Raw genomic sequence first — 17,065 nt, 5'->3', positions numbered from 1 at the left:
AATATAGTATTTAGGAGATATTTTGGATAATAAATTTCAGAAGTAGCATCATATTTTCCATCTCTCTAAACAAATGTAAAAAAAAAGTATTTTCAGAATTACATGAAATTTCTACGAACACTTGTGGAGTTAAAACAGACGTTCTCAAACTGATCTATAGGCAAGCAAATACTGCCAGTTATTTTATGTGCGCCAAGAGCAGTTCTTTATTAAAGAAAGTAAACTTCAATTTCTGAGGAAAATTCAAAGAACATTTCTTTTAAGTGGCTATAAAACTGGTGCTTACCGCTTGCTTACCACTTTCAATCAATTATCTTTTAAATATATATGTTTATGCAAGTCCTTGCTGCTGTGACCCGTAGATGTCTGCCGTACCAGCAAAGAATGACACACTGAGATTTGTGAAATATGATGAGGTTACCTCTATTTCAGTATAATTAAATTTGATATCGTTAGAGTATTTTATTTGTTATGAATTTAAAAATAGTTTTATGAATTTACGAATAACCTTGTACTTTATGTTCGGCTACTAGAGCTCTCGCTTTATCAGTAATATTCACTGCATATTTCCAGAGCATGTGTGGTGATTCAGTATTAATAAAACTAACATTTAGTACATGTTTGCTGATATGCAGAACTTAAAAAAAAGACGAACATTTCAGTTTGCTAATATGCAGAACTTACAAAAGACGAACATTTCAATGAACCAAAAAGATTTTCAAATATTTTTAGAAAATTTCAGTAAACAGTAGAAACATTATATTATTTAAAGAGCTACATAAACAAACCGAAAAAGTACCTTTTAGCCTTTGTGAAAGATTTTCCCTAAATGATTAATTTAACGTGTCTGATAAAAAAATTTTCAGTTCCATATATTATCTTGAGAATTCAATGTAATAATAAAATTAACAGAGCGAACATCTTTCTAGTTTCAGATTGTGCACTGAAAATAGGATAATGGTAATTTGAAGCTCAAGTGCATATTTTCTAAATTTTTGGCTAATTTATCCTTTTTTTCTTTTTATTACTCCACTATTTTATCGCCATTTTATTACTATTAAATTTACTGTTTCATTTCCAATATTTATTTGATTTAATAACATTCATGAAAAGTATTTTTTAAATTTTCCTTCAGCTTTTAATAGTTACATAGAAGAGTGTAAAGGGTGGATATAATATTATTCATTAAACTGACTGATAAGGAATACAGGTCAACAAAAATCCAAGCTTAAAACAAATTAAAAGATTTATATCCTTCACTAAAATCATTTCTACGACATTTCCATTAAGTTTTGGACCGAAATTTGTAGCAATCAAAGCCTGCATTTTAAAGCATATCTGAAATGGAAAACCAGTACTTGCTATTCTAATTAAGGTTCTCTTATTATCTCTAAGTGCCTGCCTATTGATGCTCAAGAAAGGCCCACTCATAATACATTAACAGTGAATGCACTTAAATATTAAATCTAAGTTAGAACTATCGAAATTCCTTCGTGTACGGCCCATTTGCGTTAAGGAATTCATCTTGAGTGAAACATTGACCCAGAAGATATTGCATTAAAGCTAAGTTTTAGCGCCGAGTTCATCAGAAACGAAGATCTTCTCCTGTAGTCTTAAATTAAGGTAGAGAAGTAATGACTGTACTATTTCAGCTAGTATAATCCTAAATAGTTTCTAATAAATACAGTGACTTTTAAAAGCTTACATTATGTTTTCCGCTACTGCATATCGATCGGGCATAAAATAATGCGAACAGTTAATAAACCATATTCTTTTTATGATTTTAAATATAACTTTGAATTATCTTACTCTTTTTTTATACCTAATGACCTGTCTGGCCTTAGTTAAAAAGATCACAAGAAAATATCCATTAATGGAACATAGAGATGGTCTTGCAACTTTTCATGGGTATTCTACATATAGTTTCTTACATTATGAAAGCGAGTTGCATTCCTGTCTAGCTTAAGGTAATGCCGCCTAGACGTTATAGTGGTTAGGGGAGCCTACTGCGGTACTGAAGGGCCCCAGTCTCGAATGCCGGACAAGGCATGAATGTAACTGTGCGCCCATTCATAGGAGGCAACGGTGGCCGCTTATTAGATGCACCCAAAATAAATGCTGAATAGACAAGTGTCAGCCATTGGATAAAAAAGAGCTTATTTTAATGAATACGGTACAGAAAATGGGAGAATTCCAGCTGTTATTGTCCTTAGGTAGAAGATTAAGATTTTGGTCTGGTACCTTTTGTAAATAAAAAAGGAAACAATATCTGCGTTTTATTAATATAACGAAAGGCTGAAAAATTGATCTAAATGGCTTATATAATAAATTTTATATGCCCTTTTATTTCAAGAAATTTTGATTGGCATTGCAAAACGCTTCAGTTTAAATGTAGGAAGAATGAAGCGGCAGAATCCGGCCGAAACAATTTACCACTTTAAGCGGTTAGTAAGTAGCTCTTACGGTAGAGTGGAGAAAGAAGGATGCTATTTTTAGTTACAATAGAGCGCTGGATCAAGACACATCACGCTTTTGTGATTGAAGCATATCTCAAAAGTAGTGACTGTGTGGCAGCTACGCATCGGAAGTTTCGGTTCGGTTTGGAGATGGGTTGATCAGTTTCGTGCTACCGCAAGTGCCACGAATAAGAAGCCACGGGTTGAGCCGAGGGTGCGGACATAGAAAACATTGAGAGGGTATGAGATGCTTTCTACAGAAATCCTAGGCGTTCAGTTCATAAACACGCTGAAGCTTTACACTTGTCAAACAGAAGTGTGAGCCACATTCTCCCCAAGGATTTAAGTTACCATCCATATCAAATACAGATGTCCTTAAAATATATCTGAACTCGACTATGCCTTCCTGAAGCAATTCAGTACAGACCTTATCGACTTAATGGATGAGAATAAGGGCATTCTCCGCAGTCTGATTATGTTGGATAAGGCGCACTTGAACTGAGAAGCCACATCAACAAACAAAACATGCGATACTGAAGTAATGTGAATCCGCAGGAGCTTCACGAAAAAAACCACGCCATAGTGAAGAGGTCACTATTTGGTGCGGTGTTTCGGCTTCCAGAATTATTGGATCCTGCTTTTTTTTAGGATTATCTCGGAAGGTTACGGAGGCCTACTGACGACTTTCCTGGTTCTTGAATTACAGGCTTTGATTTGTCATTAGTTTATTTCGAGCAAGATGGGGCAATTGCGTATACCGCTTGCGACATGATGGTAACGTTACGTACGGTATTCCTGCACGAAAATCATCTCATGTTTTGGGGACAAACCGTGGCCAGTCAGATCCCTCGATCTGAGTGCCTGCGATTTCTTTCTGTAAGGGTACTTCAAGAGCCATGTGTTTACATTATGTGCTCCGAAGTCAGAGATTGTGAACTGTAGCATCAATGAAGAGATCAAGGCAAGTCCATCTGAAATGCAGATGGAAATAATGGATTGTTACATACGTTGACTCTGTCAGTGCATCATAAAGAACCGTTATTACGTCCCAGATGTGATTTTCAAAAACTAAACAAAGCATATAATGGCATCATGTTATTCATGAATTTCCACTCTCATCTTTTACATTCCCTACATACTGTTACTGTAGGACCTGTAATAAAATGGAAGATTGTCTTTACGGGACCCTATAGTTTTGATGTTCTTAGCTGTTAAGTTCCCTTCATTATTACACCTATATTGTGAGGTACAACATTTCAGTTCCCCAAGAACATTATTAATTAAAAATTTAGTTTTATTGATAGCTCCTAAAAGGGACTTTATTGCCATTTTCTTTCGTGATGGAAAGTGCATTATGTTACAAGGTTCTACAAGTTTATAAGTGTTCCAATTTTATATGCTACGAAAAAATAAATGAATACATGTTTCATATCTTTAGTCAAAGGTTAGAAGATGATTTAATTTATGGTTGGTTAATTGAATTAGGCAAAGCAAGAGGGTTATCTATCTAAAAGAAAGTGCCTTCTTGGAAGACCTTTTAAAGAAAACTAGATCTTTATACATGAGCTTTATACATGTATAAAGCATCTATATACATACTTAATACATATTTTGCTTTATACATGATAGATGCTCTAAAACTCCATGGATAGGGTCTATCTCAAACTCTGATAGGGTCTATCAGTGGCTGAGAGAGTAAAGCCACTGAATACTAATAGTTTGACTCGGGTTCGAGCCCAAACACGCGGGCTGACTTGCATGGCTAGTTTTCGTGAGTTTTTTTTCCAATTAGTAACGTGAATATCAACCTGTCCCCCTTAAAAAATACCCCACGAAAGCACCCACTCATTTAGGCGGATAGCCTTTTTGGTTTTGCCATAACCAAATAACCTAACTTAATCTAAAACCCCACGTAGCCAATTCGTTTGCGGCTATTTAAACCCTTCTTGAACTACTAGAGTTCATCAGTATTACCCACTAAGCCACTGATGGGCCTCAAAATATAATCGTATGAAAATGTACATAATTTAATTCAATTCTGTAGCACAAAATAGATGCACGACCAGTTTTTTAAGAGTTACTCAATGGTTCAATCATTAAAAATATTCTATGTATAGCCGTAGGATTGCGTTGCAGTTTCCATATTGCATCGCAAAATATTTCTCCTATTTGCGAACTAATTGAGTGGTCAGTTTTACAACATCAACATAGATCAAAACTATGAATTTTCAAACTCATTGTAATGGTAAAAAACATGATGCAGGAAAATGCTTTTGTCTTCTGGTCTTCAGTTATGATCAATAGACGAAAGTTATTAATTAATATCTTAATGCCCACTAATACTGATGTGTTACAACTGTTAAAATAAACTGCGTTTCGACCAACTGTTTAGTAAATTGTTTCACTACTAATGGCGATTTATAAAATATTTGTCCCATTTGACTTTTGGAGTCCCTGTCTTTAAAACACAAGGTATATTTATTGTTTTTTAAAAAGTAATCAATGATTTAGGATCTTCTTGAAACACGGGGGCCTTCGCGTTTGCGAACTAATGAATCCGCCTTGCAACAAGATTTGTGATCAAAGAATGTCGTTTACTCATTCCTTTTGGCATGTATTTGACAGAATACGGATGTTTACAGCTGGCAGACATTGAGTTGGATGCCTCAGGCAAGACAACTGTGTTTCTATGGAGTAACAAAATAAAAATAAGTATAAAAAAGGGCACCTCGATTCTTTATGTTTCAGTCTACTTGGGAAAAAAACTGTTTTTAATTACTTCTACGCTGAATCTTTGAATCTTAGATTTTTACTTCTGCCTATTGTATTTTAGATATTATGTGATAAGAGCTATGGTAAAGGATTTAATATAGGTTAATAATATTTTTCTCTTGCTTTGACTTGAAAAGCTGATCGTTTTGCCTTGGTCATGTAGTGCTTTGGACTACTTCGTGTTGAACAAATAAGTAACATGTTTTTGAACAAAATAGGATTGCCATGAAGATACATAGAAAAGATATATTGCGTCAGTTGTAGGGTTAGGTGATCTGCTTCGGAACTGATTTGAAGAACGGATTCACTTTACTGAGAACAAACAGATTCACTTTATTCAAATTACTCCAAATCTAGAAAACGGAGTTATAGCTCTTTTACAGTTCACGGGCAGATCTTATTGGAAGCGTGCCAGAAACACAGATCTGCTATTCGTTCACGAACTAATTCATTTTACTGAGCGATCAAACACTTGATTGGCGAAAAAAGAAGAGAAATAAGTTGTAATTTAAGGAAGAAAAGAATGTATATGTTCCCATGTTAAAAATAAGTTCATTTTTTTCATGATTTCCAATTTTTTTGAAAATTTTTTATTACAGAATTTTATTATTAGTTCTGAGCAGAAAAGAGGTTTTAGCGAATCTCAAAACTACAGCTGAAAGAAAACAACTCAGGGAGTTGACGTTTGATTGAGTCAAATTTTCTGATCCCATACTAGCGGTATTTAAAATAACTCCGAAATTTCAAATAAATGCACACAGTATAATTCAAATAACTTAAATAGAGCAAAGACCGAAGGAAAAGTGTTGAGATTTCAGCTAGTATCTATACTAGCTTTTTCAAGCTAGTATTCGAGATACATACGCTTCGTTATTTCCGCTGAGAATATTTTCAAGATATTCGTTTTTAAAATTCTTCGTTGCAGTAACCGACATATGAAGTTCATTCTGATTGAGTTTCTGAAGATTATTTACTAATCTTAGAAAAATTGACTTGATTTCTGCCTGTAACATTTCTAATCTTATCATCACTTGATCTGACTAAATGTCAAATAGCCGTCCTGAGGTGTGTTCTAGATATATCTAACAGGAACTCAACGTGATGAGGGGATTTTCATGTACATCAGGTTGATTAGTATGACTACGTTCGAGTAAGATGTTTTTTGAAATTTTTTTTGTATATTTATGTACATACTCTTTGTTTTTTGTTGTTTTTTGTTTTGAAGATCTACTCTTTTATAAGCAGAGTTAGAATATTTGATGCGTAAACGTCTCTTTCGATTTATATCTTCATGGCTTGTAAATTTACGGATAAGTTTTTGTTTATTTCTTGTACTCTTGTATACGCATCATATTCTTGTATATCTATCATATCTATATTTATATTTTATTACTTTCGTGGTCAACTTGCAGAGGCATTTCGAATCTAGAAACATGAAAAATTAGCTACGACCTCATCGAGATTCGAAGCACGGATCTTTTAGTATTTTCTTTGAGCACGGATCTTTCAGTATTTTCTTTGAGCACGGATCTTTCAAACGTGTCACCACTTACACCACAAGGGCACGGAAGGGGTAATGCAGTAATTCTTTCCAAATACAACTGCAAAGTAAAAAAGGAGAAAACTCGATTTCTATTCCGATGATTTTCGGTTTTCGGAAGAGTTTGTTTTTTAATTTGTCAAATAAACAGGCCATGGCTTTAGGCACAGACGATTTTAAAGTGGTTTAAACTAATTTCAAATTTAATGTTCCTTTAACTGCTGGCCGCAGAGCCATGGAGTATGAAAACATAAGAGTTAAAGCAAACAAGAAGCCTTTCAGATACGATAATTTTAGTAATATAAATTTTTTGAAACAAATTTTCGAAATTTAAATTTTTATATGTTTCTTTTGTAAATAAAATTTTATGTGAATAAAGCTGTTCATTATCTTACAAAAAATCTCCCTGAAAAGCGACGAACGTGCCCTTTAATATGCATATTCGGTCCGGAAATATAATTTAAAATTATATTATAATTTTTGCTGCGGATTTCAAATAACTTAGCTAGGTCAATATAACAATAATAAAATTTTACTTATGTTCTGTGAGGATAATCATCATCATCAGAGTATATAACCAGCAAACAGACATACACAGAATTAAGTTAGTAGAATTAAGGCACCGAATTAAAATAAAGTTTATTTTACCTTGTCTTTTGTGAGTGAATAAATTAAAATATACAAACATAAAATTACCAGTCAACCTGGACTAACCTTTCTATGAATTCAACTGCTTTAATTTATCTTGGGCAGAGACTACAAGTTTACCTAGACCGCGAGAGAAATTCAAACACTCAACTTAACTCTAAATTCTGGAATGAATGAACCTCGTGGCAAAAAAGATGCAGAAAGTAAAAGAGTAAATTAGTATTTTGTTAATAAAACTTAAAACATAAATGCCATAATATAATTTTCTCGAAGAAGAGGATACTAATAGCAAAGATTTTACGTGTCACATAAAAATTTAATTTCGTTAGCACAAATTTTTGAGCGTTTAAACAGATGTGGGTTTAAAATCTTTGTATCTATGTTACGTTTTCTTCAGTGGAAAAAAACATAGTCTAGAAATTTGCATTCGAAAGGTTAATTTACATCGTTGTCTTTAGCAGCATATGTGCACGGATTCCTAAACTTTTTTTAACGACACTTCAAATGATTTGAATCACATGAGAACGGGGAAATCCAATTCGGTTACGTAAACCACTTTCCTTAGTAATACCTTTTTTTTAAAGAGTCCATGCAAAAATTTAAATTTTATATACTTTGACTGAAATATATTATGTAACAAAATTCGTCGCAGTCTGAAAGCCTAAATCCTCTTTGTATAATTTCTTAACTCGGACTATATCTGTAATTTGAATGATATTTGATTGTTTATGCTTTTTAAAACATCTTTTGTTATTCATTTGTAAGTACGGTTATAGCAAAAGCTATTGTGGTACCGATTTGAAACATTTCTTCTGATGATTATTACAGTGAGACGGAAGAATTTGGCAAGGAACTTAAACCATAATAATTTGATTGTTGAAAATAAATTTTTTAGTAGAATTTTTTAAACCGGGAAACTTCTAAATGAAATTTCTTAACCCCTTCGAGCCGGGTAGCGAAAAAGCGCGCTTATCGCGGAGGCCGGCAGTGTCTTCCGCGAGCGTCTCTCCAGGGCCGGGGGTTTTTTTGCTACTAAGCCTAAATCCATGAAATTTCCGAAGTATCAACGCATTGTTTAATAATGCTCTATAGAGTATTTAAACGGCTTATGCTTTATAGATATTTTTATATATATACTTTAATTACCTTATTTCTTGTTTAAATGCATATTTTACACATTTTATTTTAATTACTCACCATTTTATGACTTTTAACATTATACATCTGAAAACTAAATATATTACTTAAAATTCTCTTTTCGTATGAAAAATTTGAAAACAGGGATCTACACACAGTCCTACGTTACATTCCTTGAACTCGTAATAACTCATTTGCCGTTTTGGAGGATTTTTCCGGGAATGTGAACAAACGAAGCATCGTCGTCTCATTTTCTTATCAGTCTCTTCTGAACAAAGTTTTGGAAAATGTCTTTCAGTTAATCTTTCAGAATCAATATCAGAATATCAGAATTTCAGAATCAATATCTGAAATATTTTGCATCATTTCTGCTATTTCATGCTCTATTAAACATTTTCGACGCTTCGACATTGCAACGGTAAAAACAGGAAGAATTCACGTCTAACAAGATCTAATTATTTTCTAAAAACTGAACTGTAAACCGAAATACTCAACGCTTTAGCGCATATAACACTTCTACTTACAATAAACAACTACCATGTGCGAATAAAGTGCGATTTAAATTTAAATCGCACTTTATTCGCACGTCTCTTAAGAGACGTCATAAATCACGCCATTCGGAAACATTTAGTTCCCCGTTTGTTTATATAATCAAAAACACGTGTATGTGAGTCATGCTTCTCTCATTTCGAGTAGAAGGTCTAATGTACATGTATCTGAAACCATATGTACATACAGTGCCCTCTTGTGGCAGAAATTATAGTTTCTAAAACGTTCCAGAGTACTGGCACAAATACGTGACAGTCTGTAGTAAACGGGAAAATTCTCTGGCTCGCCTGCGTGTCGGCCGGTAGGTGAGTGTGTTCGTTGCTGGCACGTAGACGTGACAGTCGGCGCGAATTAGAACACCTTTAAAAACAGAATAAGCCAAAAGTCACTTTATCGTATTATTTTTCAGCTCAGAGAGATTTTGAGGCTTTTGCTGAGTTGAAATACAATACTCCTCAGGAAACTCGAATGATAAACGGAGTCATTTTCCAAGCAGTTATGGAGACCGTTACAGAAAGAGCTGCCTTTGTGAAGGGAAAAGCGGGGGTCATTTAAAATATGTTATCTTTCATATTTAGGCCAAACAAATTTTCAATATGTGTACATGATAATGCTAAAAAGAAAAGTATTAAATACCGTATTTGCACCGTATAAGACGCACCGCCTTTTTTATACACATTTTTGAAGGATAAAGCTTTATTATTGTTAATTATAATGAAATTACATTATTTTAAATATAAAGTAATGCAAATAAGAAGTAATACTTTTTGCAAAGATTCAATTTATCTGGAAAAGAACACCTTTTAATCTTCTTCAAAACCCGGACACTCATCTCCAGAGCTAAATGAAGAGTCACTCGAAACCTCTTCGAAATCAACATCTTAGTCTTTTTACAACAAATTGTCCTCTGTACCATCCTGTGCATTACTAAAAACACACATCTTAAATGATTTCTGCTCTCGCAGCATCCCATGAAGCTCTGACCTATTCACAAACTTGCGAAATGCTAACTCCGAATAAACTGAGTATCGACGTATAAAACGCATCCCGTTTTTAAGATCTATTTTCAAAGAAAAAAAGTGCGTCTTATACTCCGACAATTACTGTAATTAAAATTAAAATGCTATTTCATTTTTAAATAACAAAGTGACTTTCGGTTCCTTCCGTATTAGTTTTCTAAATGCATTTTTATCTCATTTCTCTGAAATACAGAAAATCAATACACATCAGTAATAAAATGATTGCGTTCTTGTTGGATGAGATTTTATGTTTATTTAGCATTAAATGACACTGGGCTCTAAGGAAGCTCATTTGTTTTCAGTAGAGGTAAATCTTTCTAGCTCGACACCTGCATTAAAAGAATTCATTTGCATGCAGGCTCTTTCTTTAAGTGTGTCAATAAGTTTAAAATCTACAGTTCCTTAAATCACATATCATCGCGATCATCTTGTAACCCTCATTACGTTATTTAATGTAGCCAGAATATCCTATGCAATGAACAGGCAATAAATACGTATTAAAAAAAAAGCAAGAAAATGCAGAAAGTTTAGAAAGTGCGTAAATATTGAATATACTAATGTTCAGCATTAATAAAAGAGCTTGCGGGTGAAGTAAAATCAAACTAGATTACAAAAATTAATTTGCGAAGTGCCAAGAAATATTATCTGAAGTCTTCACGAACGAATTTTGTGGCAGTGGATTCTCTTGCAGTCTCTTTATTGATTTATTATTGAATGCTAATCCTTGGAGAAAGGGGTGAAAATGTAAGTGTGCTACAAGCAGCTCAGCTGGTATCATCTCAGATAATTCGGAAAGCAGTGTGAACTCATTCGGAAGCGTATTATCGATTAAGATAACGGCGATACGGAACGTCCGATTTATCGAACTTTCATTATCATTATTGGAATATAGATATTATTTGATCTTATCATCCTTGTATGGGCTCTGTATTTGTTACAGCAGAAGTATCAGGCGAAGTATATACATTTCAGGACAGCGGTGTTGATTCTTTTATCAGATGGTGCACTATAAATTTAAGTTATTTAACTCATGACTGAGGTTATACAGAAGGGAGAATGACCGGAAAATATCTTCGCATATATGAGGAGATGTTTTGCTTCACCCTCCTCGATAATTTTCATAATTACGATAATTTTATCCCAGTACATTTTCTCTAATTTAAGTTTAGAGCTTAAACTTTAAAAAAAAAATTCAGTCCATATTACGAGCTACGACAGGTAAATTGAACCCAAAACAAGCGTTTGCTAAAATATTCCCATTGGGGGGAGATGAAAGAAAAAAAGAGGAAACGAACATCTTTGTTACTTTTCTTTAGGTTCATAAATAAGCATTTCGGTAGTCTGTTTAACATTACGTAGTGCAATGAGTTAATGAAAGAATCTTTTCTTGAATTCCAATCACGAAAAGGTAGTTTTCATACGAACTGCGATCAGTCAAAGACTTTCTAAACCACTGCTACACTAGAAAATTGAGTTTTTTGCCAGTATATTAAGTTCTACTCTAGAACAGTATAATATTATTAATGCATATTAAGTTATGCTCTAGAACGGTCTTTCTTAAACTACGTTCCACAGAACTCTAGGGTTCCATGGATGTCATTCAAAAGTTCCACGGAACTTACGCGCTTTTTTTTTTCATAATGTTCAAGGGAGCAACTTAAAAAAAGCTTTGGAAATAAACGCTTCTAGTAAATTTTAAAAAAGGAATAAGAACTAATAGCCGCTTTCACTTACTTGATGGTTGATGTAAATGAGACAATCCAAATTCGCGGGTTATGATGGCGTCGTCGAGACAATATTTGGTATTCTACAACAACCGCGCTAGGGAATCTCTATCCACGATTTCTCGGCTCATTTCTTTATCGATCGCTGCACCTAGGGAATCGCACATATCTAGAAATATATGGGAATCCCGTGTAGTTGAATATAAAAGGGTACTGCGAGTAGCCTGGATAATAGTCAGTTGTCAATGTGTATCATATAAAATATAATATGACTGTATTTTTGTATTTTTATATTATTTTTTTGTATTTTGTTATTGTATGAAGTTTCTTAATTTTTCGCTTATTAATAAACTTTACTGGTTATTATAACATTACATCACACACGCTCTTCCATAAGATTAGAAGTAAAAAAAAAAAAAAAAAAAAAAAAAAAAAAAAAAAAAAAAAAACAATGCCTCGGAGACCATAACGTGAATTCAAAGGAAATCCAACTGGATAACAACAAACATTCATTTTTCGATGATTAAATTTACAGATACCGGCGACCATAATGTAAATTAAAAGGAAATACAGCCGGATAACAGACAAACTCTCATGTTCTCACTTACAGATACCATCTGTATTGATGGAACAAATGCCATGAGTAGGATAATTAATGGGGCTGCACAGCTTATTAAAGATATCTCCAAAATATCTCGTAAGCATTGCATTATGCATAGGCAGGCACGCTCTTTAAAAAAAAAAAAAAAAAAAAAAAAAAAAAAAAAAAAAACTGAACTTTTTAGATTTTACATTACTACCAAATGGGCGTTTCTTTCACGTTTTGTGTTTCGTAATTTATTCAATACCATGTTCTTCGCACTTAAAACACAAAATTCAATTCAACAGCAATATCACAAAATAATTTTAAAAGAGCATGTCTTTAGAATTTCCGATACACAGTCTCGCGGCTTGGAGATAAGCATGTCTTCCCTCCGTATAGTGTTGCCAATGTTCGCTTTGAAAATCTTTGAGTTTGTTAATCAAAAATTCGTTAAAGTTTTACGAAATATAAAATAGATAGTAAAACAAATTCCAAATTTGGGCTTCCAGATGCCGATATTTGAAATTGGATGTCTCTAGATACCACAGTGCGAGAAACGTACATACATTCATGCAGATTCTTCATTATTTAATTTCTTTAAATGTAATGTAGGGTTGTAATATTTGGTGGCAACAATTTGAAAAGTGAAACACGGTTTATAGTGAACCAACGCAAAATGCCAACGCAAATGAATAGCCCTTCTGGACAAATTTCCCTTTGGGCTAATTATCCCCTAGCTTGATGAGGTTGGGATGATGAGCTTGATGAGCTGCTTTTGATGAAGTCATGAATGAAGTCACTGACTTCATAAAGTCTTGGCCACTAAATAATAATTTATTCAAATAGACATGAGGACATGTGATGTGCAGATACATCTCTTCTTTTACATGGTTACTTTTTCAAATGATTATCTCGAAGGAAGATGTTAATCCGTATTTTGAGCTGAGCGACCAGGTGCGTGCCTCTTCTTAGAACTCACTTTCGAATTGAAGTCGATTACTTGACCGAAAGCGATATTAGCAGAAAGCCAGAATTTTAACAAGATCAATGAACATCTCAGTAAAATTTGAAGAGTTAAATTCAGGGCAAACAAATAAATGTATTACTGCTCCCGAAATAATTCTTGCTTTCAAGAAAAAGATAGAATTTTGGACAATTTGCGTGCACTCATATGACTGATTGCTTTCCAAAAATAAAAAGCCTTTTAGAAGAGGAAGGGGTTTAAAGAGAGGAAACATTTATTAAAGAAATTATTCAGCATCTGAAAGGTTTGAGTTAAGCTTTTAATCAGTATTTTTCAAATGAGCAGAAGATTATAAATCAAAATTAATTGCATGTTAAAAACCCATTTATTGTTAATGCACGACCTTCGACCATGTCAGCAGAATACGAAGCTTTTATTTAAATGATTTATTGACAAATCCAAATAAATTATTGTCTATTCGGACGTTATACCACGTGTGAGGGTAAATAAAGTCCACAAGAGATAATTAATTCCCACTGATTATTTAAATCCATCGGAGTAGGAAGCTGAGTGGTAAATTGTGATATTTTGTTGTCTGGGAAAAAGCGCATGGAGCTGTCACTGATCAGTATAATAAAGAAAGACATGTTTCGTTCAAATGACAGATAAGCAGAATGTACGGGCCTTTTATACCCTTCTCACATCATCCACCCAAGCATTGAAGCTTTCGGGGTACCCCTGAAATTTCACAAAATATTCTATTTTCCCTCGACGTTTCCTCTTTTTTAAAACATTTTCTACGGGATAATAACCAGAGTCCGAAACCTTTTGAAGTTCTTGTTTGTAAAAGGTTCCTTGTATAACTTCTACTGCTAGATCTTTCAGTTTATAGACAACAGGAATCCGTCGAATAATTTTATAGATTGTAAAAATTTCTCTTGTCCAGTTTTGTTCGTAGCCTTTCTCAAAGAGCATTTTTTCTCGGCTGATGTGTACCGTATCTCCAATCTTTAAATCTGAAGAAATAGGGTTTTGTACTGGTTGCTGTCCGTACAATGTTTTCCAAATTCTTTCTTGATTTTGTAATGTAACGGATACAGGTTCTGTCTTAATACTACGATGCCATGTATGGTTATAACTGGATATCAATTTATCAATCACATCAATATACCTTCGTGTATTCATTTCGGTAAAGTATTTCCACATTTTTGTTTTCAGAGTTCGATTAAATCGTTCTACGACAGAAGCTTTGGTTGTATTATGTGTCGTGAAAAAACGAACGTTTCTCTTTTTCAAAAAATTTTGAACTTGTTTATTGGTAAACTCTTTCCCTGCATCTGTTTGTAATGATTCGGGTGTACGTTCCGAAAATATCTTTTCGAAAGCGGATTGGATGGACACAGATGTTTTATCTTTGAGAGGGATAGCCCAAGCGTATTTGGAAAGGATATCTATACAGGTCAGCAAATATTTGTATCCATCATTAAAAGAGGCCAGGGATTGCATATCCACTAAATCAGATTGAAATTGCTCGTTTAAGCCTCCTACGATGACTCTGTTCCTGGGAAACGTGGGCCTCAAAGGCTTGTGCAAAGTATAAGAATCCTTGGTTTGCAACCATTTCTGGATCTCTTTTGTTTTTACGCGAACTTTTAAAGCACGATGCAAAGCAGCAACACCCCCGAAACTTGCGGTTACCTGTGGATCCCGATAGGTCTGAGACAGAGCTGCGTTCATTGCAACAGTTGTTATGATCTAAACGTACACTGATATTCATTTATATATGTTTAACTAGAACAGAAAAAAATACCCTAGTTTGACGTATATTAAGATTCTAGAAATAGGTATAAAAACAAGAGAGAAAATGAATGTTACTTAACATCTCAAAGGCTGAATAATGAATGATACATGTTTAAGAATAACAACACTATTTATACTCTATAAAAGTCAACAGGTATTTTGAAAATAATTTATGTGAGTAATCATTACAGATTAATTCTTTTAAATAATGTCTGAAAGAATGAGGCCATTGTAAAATAAAAATAACATTTTTTATTGAACATCATAATTAATTTACAGATATTCATAGTATTCAATACCTAAGACACCATTCGTAGTACAAAATGTGTTTTTTACTTCGTCGAGTACATGGTTTAAACACACAGATTTTAAAAAGTCCTTGGTAATGTAGTGAGCAGGTTTCAGTAACATTAAATAGGATTCTTCACCCCAAATATTTCCGTAAAATTGTCTGGCGATGTCACAGCATTGAATCTCAGAGCAATGGCATTCACAGTTTCTGTCTTATGAACAAGTTCTTCACAGTCTATGCGCTGGGGATATTTTAGTTCTTCTTGTTGGTTAAGAAGCTCTTCAAGCGACATCTTTAGAATGGTTTCGAGGCGTGCTCTTCCCATGGAAAGATCGAAGGATTCTGGAAGATTTTCCTCGTTAATAGGTTCGTCAGATACGCTTTCATAGCCTTCACAAAAGTTCATATTTTGATAAACGAGGTTGGTGACAATGTCACTGATACGGCTAAAATGTGTCATCAGTTCTTCCCACTGCGCAGTCGTAATGCTGAGGCTACATTTTGCCTCTCCTGTCGAAGAGAGTTGCTTCAAAGTGAAGTGGGAATCTTTATACGTGACCACAAAATTCTTGGGCAATTCCAGATTCAGTGTCAACAGGTCTGGTTCCTCCACTGTCATGTTGGTTGCGAGAACATTCAAACACCATGGCTCAAAGTTCACTCCACGTCTTGTCGGATAGTACGATTTACCATATTTAGCATACTCTCGAATGTGCACAGTAACTTTTCCCTTGTAAATGCTGGGTCCCACAAAGACATTGTTTCCCATGTGAGTAAGCTCCTCTGGAATAGTGTTTTCAGTAAAAAGTCCTTTGCGCTGAAAGAAAAAAATTGTTAGTCATTTGGTAGACAAAAAACATACACAAAAATGAGGTCACATACAATATCAACTTTAACATATGAACCTTTTTTACAAATACGTACTTTTTTCTCGAAATGGCTTGTTTCTTCTGCCTTCCTTTTGGTGCAAGGGATATCTCGCGTTCGAAAAAGATTGCAGTCCTCCACTTTATCATTCAAAGGCATGGATTCTTTCTCAGGCAGGTTTTCCGTCTGAAAAGTAAAGGCAAATTAAGCACACATTGCAAATTTAAAAATAAACTTTCCTATAGATTGAAACTCTAAAAACAGTATGTTTTGAAAAAAAAAAAAAAAAAAAAACTTAACTTACCTCTGCAGCGATGTGGTTTCGTGGCTGTCCAGGATTCATGTTCAAAACGATGAAGAAACAAAAATCTGATGAAATTAACAATGATAGTCCAAGCAAAATATGTGCGTACACTCAAGGCGACAGCAGGAAAGAAATGCGGAACGTTGCTCGGGATAGCCTTATATCGGGCAGGAACTCTTTATTTCATCTGAACGGTGATTGGTTAAGAAACGGTGAGGTCATATTTCAAAGAATCTGATTGGTTCACAGAAAAGTATCCATGCACCTCAGCGGAGGCATACAAAGGTGTGATACGGCAGACGCTATTTTGTAAAGCAACATGTCGCAACAAGAAATAGATGATGTCATTCCAAACACGTGGTTCAAGAGTTCGTTGCCACAGAATCAAAACGAAACTCAACATGATTACG

At 34.1% G+C, this 17,065-nt stretch overlaps 1 protein-coding gene across 1 annotated transcript; it reads right to left on the bottom strand.

Moving 5' to 3' along the window:
* Positions 1 to 15,436: 15,436 nt before the first annotated feature.
* LOC118181623 (uncharacterized) lies at positions 15,437 to 16,765 on the bottom strand. Its single transcript, XM_035350783.2, has 3 exons — positions 16,656 to 16,765; positions 16,409 to 16,537; positions 15,437 to 16,301 (listed from the first exon to the last, which is right to left on the bottom strand). Exons 1-3 carry the CDS (start codon positions 16,692 to 16,694, stop codon positions 15,603 to 15,605), a joined length of 867 nt encoding a protein of 288 aa, XP_035206674.2. The 5' UTR covers positions 16,695 to 16,765; the 3' UTR covers positions 15,437 to 15,602.
* Between the last annotated feature and the right edge of the window lie 300 nt (positions 16,766 to 17,065).

The sequence above is a fragment of the Stegodyphus dumicola genome, chromosome 5 (assembly GCF_044657685.1).
Source record: "Stegodyphus dumicola isolate Sdum_Otavi_A_Nest chromosome 5, ASM4465768v1".
Lineage (NCBI taxonomy): Eukaryota > Metazoa > Arthropoda > Arachnida > Araneae > Eresidae > Stegodyphus > Stegodyphus dumicola.
The sequence above is the reverse complement of the archived record's forward strand: the minus strand, read 5'-3'. Positions and strand labels throughout refer to the sequence as shown.

What these genes read in the sequence shown, in the direction of transcription:
- LOC118181623 (XM_035350783.2), bottom strand. Translation starts at nt 16,694, where the DNA reads ATGAATCCTGGACAGCCACGAAACCACATCGCTGCAGAG. An exon ending in GAAACCACATCGCTGCAGAG is followed by an intron (nt 16,538 to 16,655) that starts GTAAGTTAAGTT and finishes TTTACTTTTCAG; the next exon opens with ACGGAAAACCTGCCTGAGAA. An exon ending in CAAGCCATTTCGAGAAAAAA is followed by an intron (nt 16,302 to 16,408) that starts GTACGTATTTGT and finishes TTTTTCTTTCAG; the next exon opens with CGCAAAGGACTTTTTACTGA.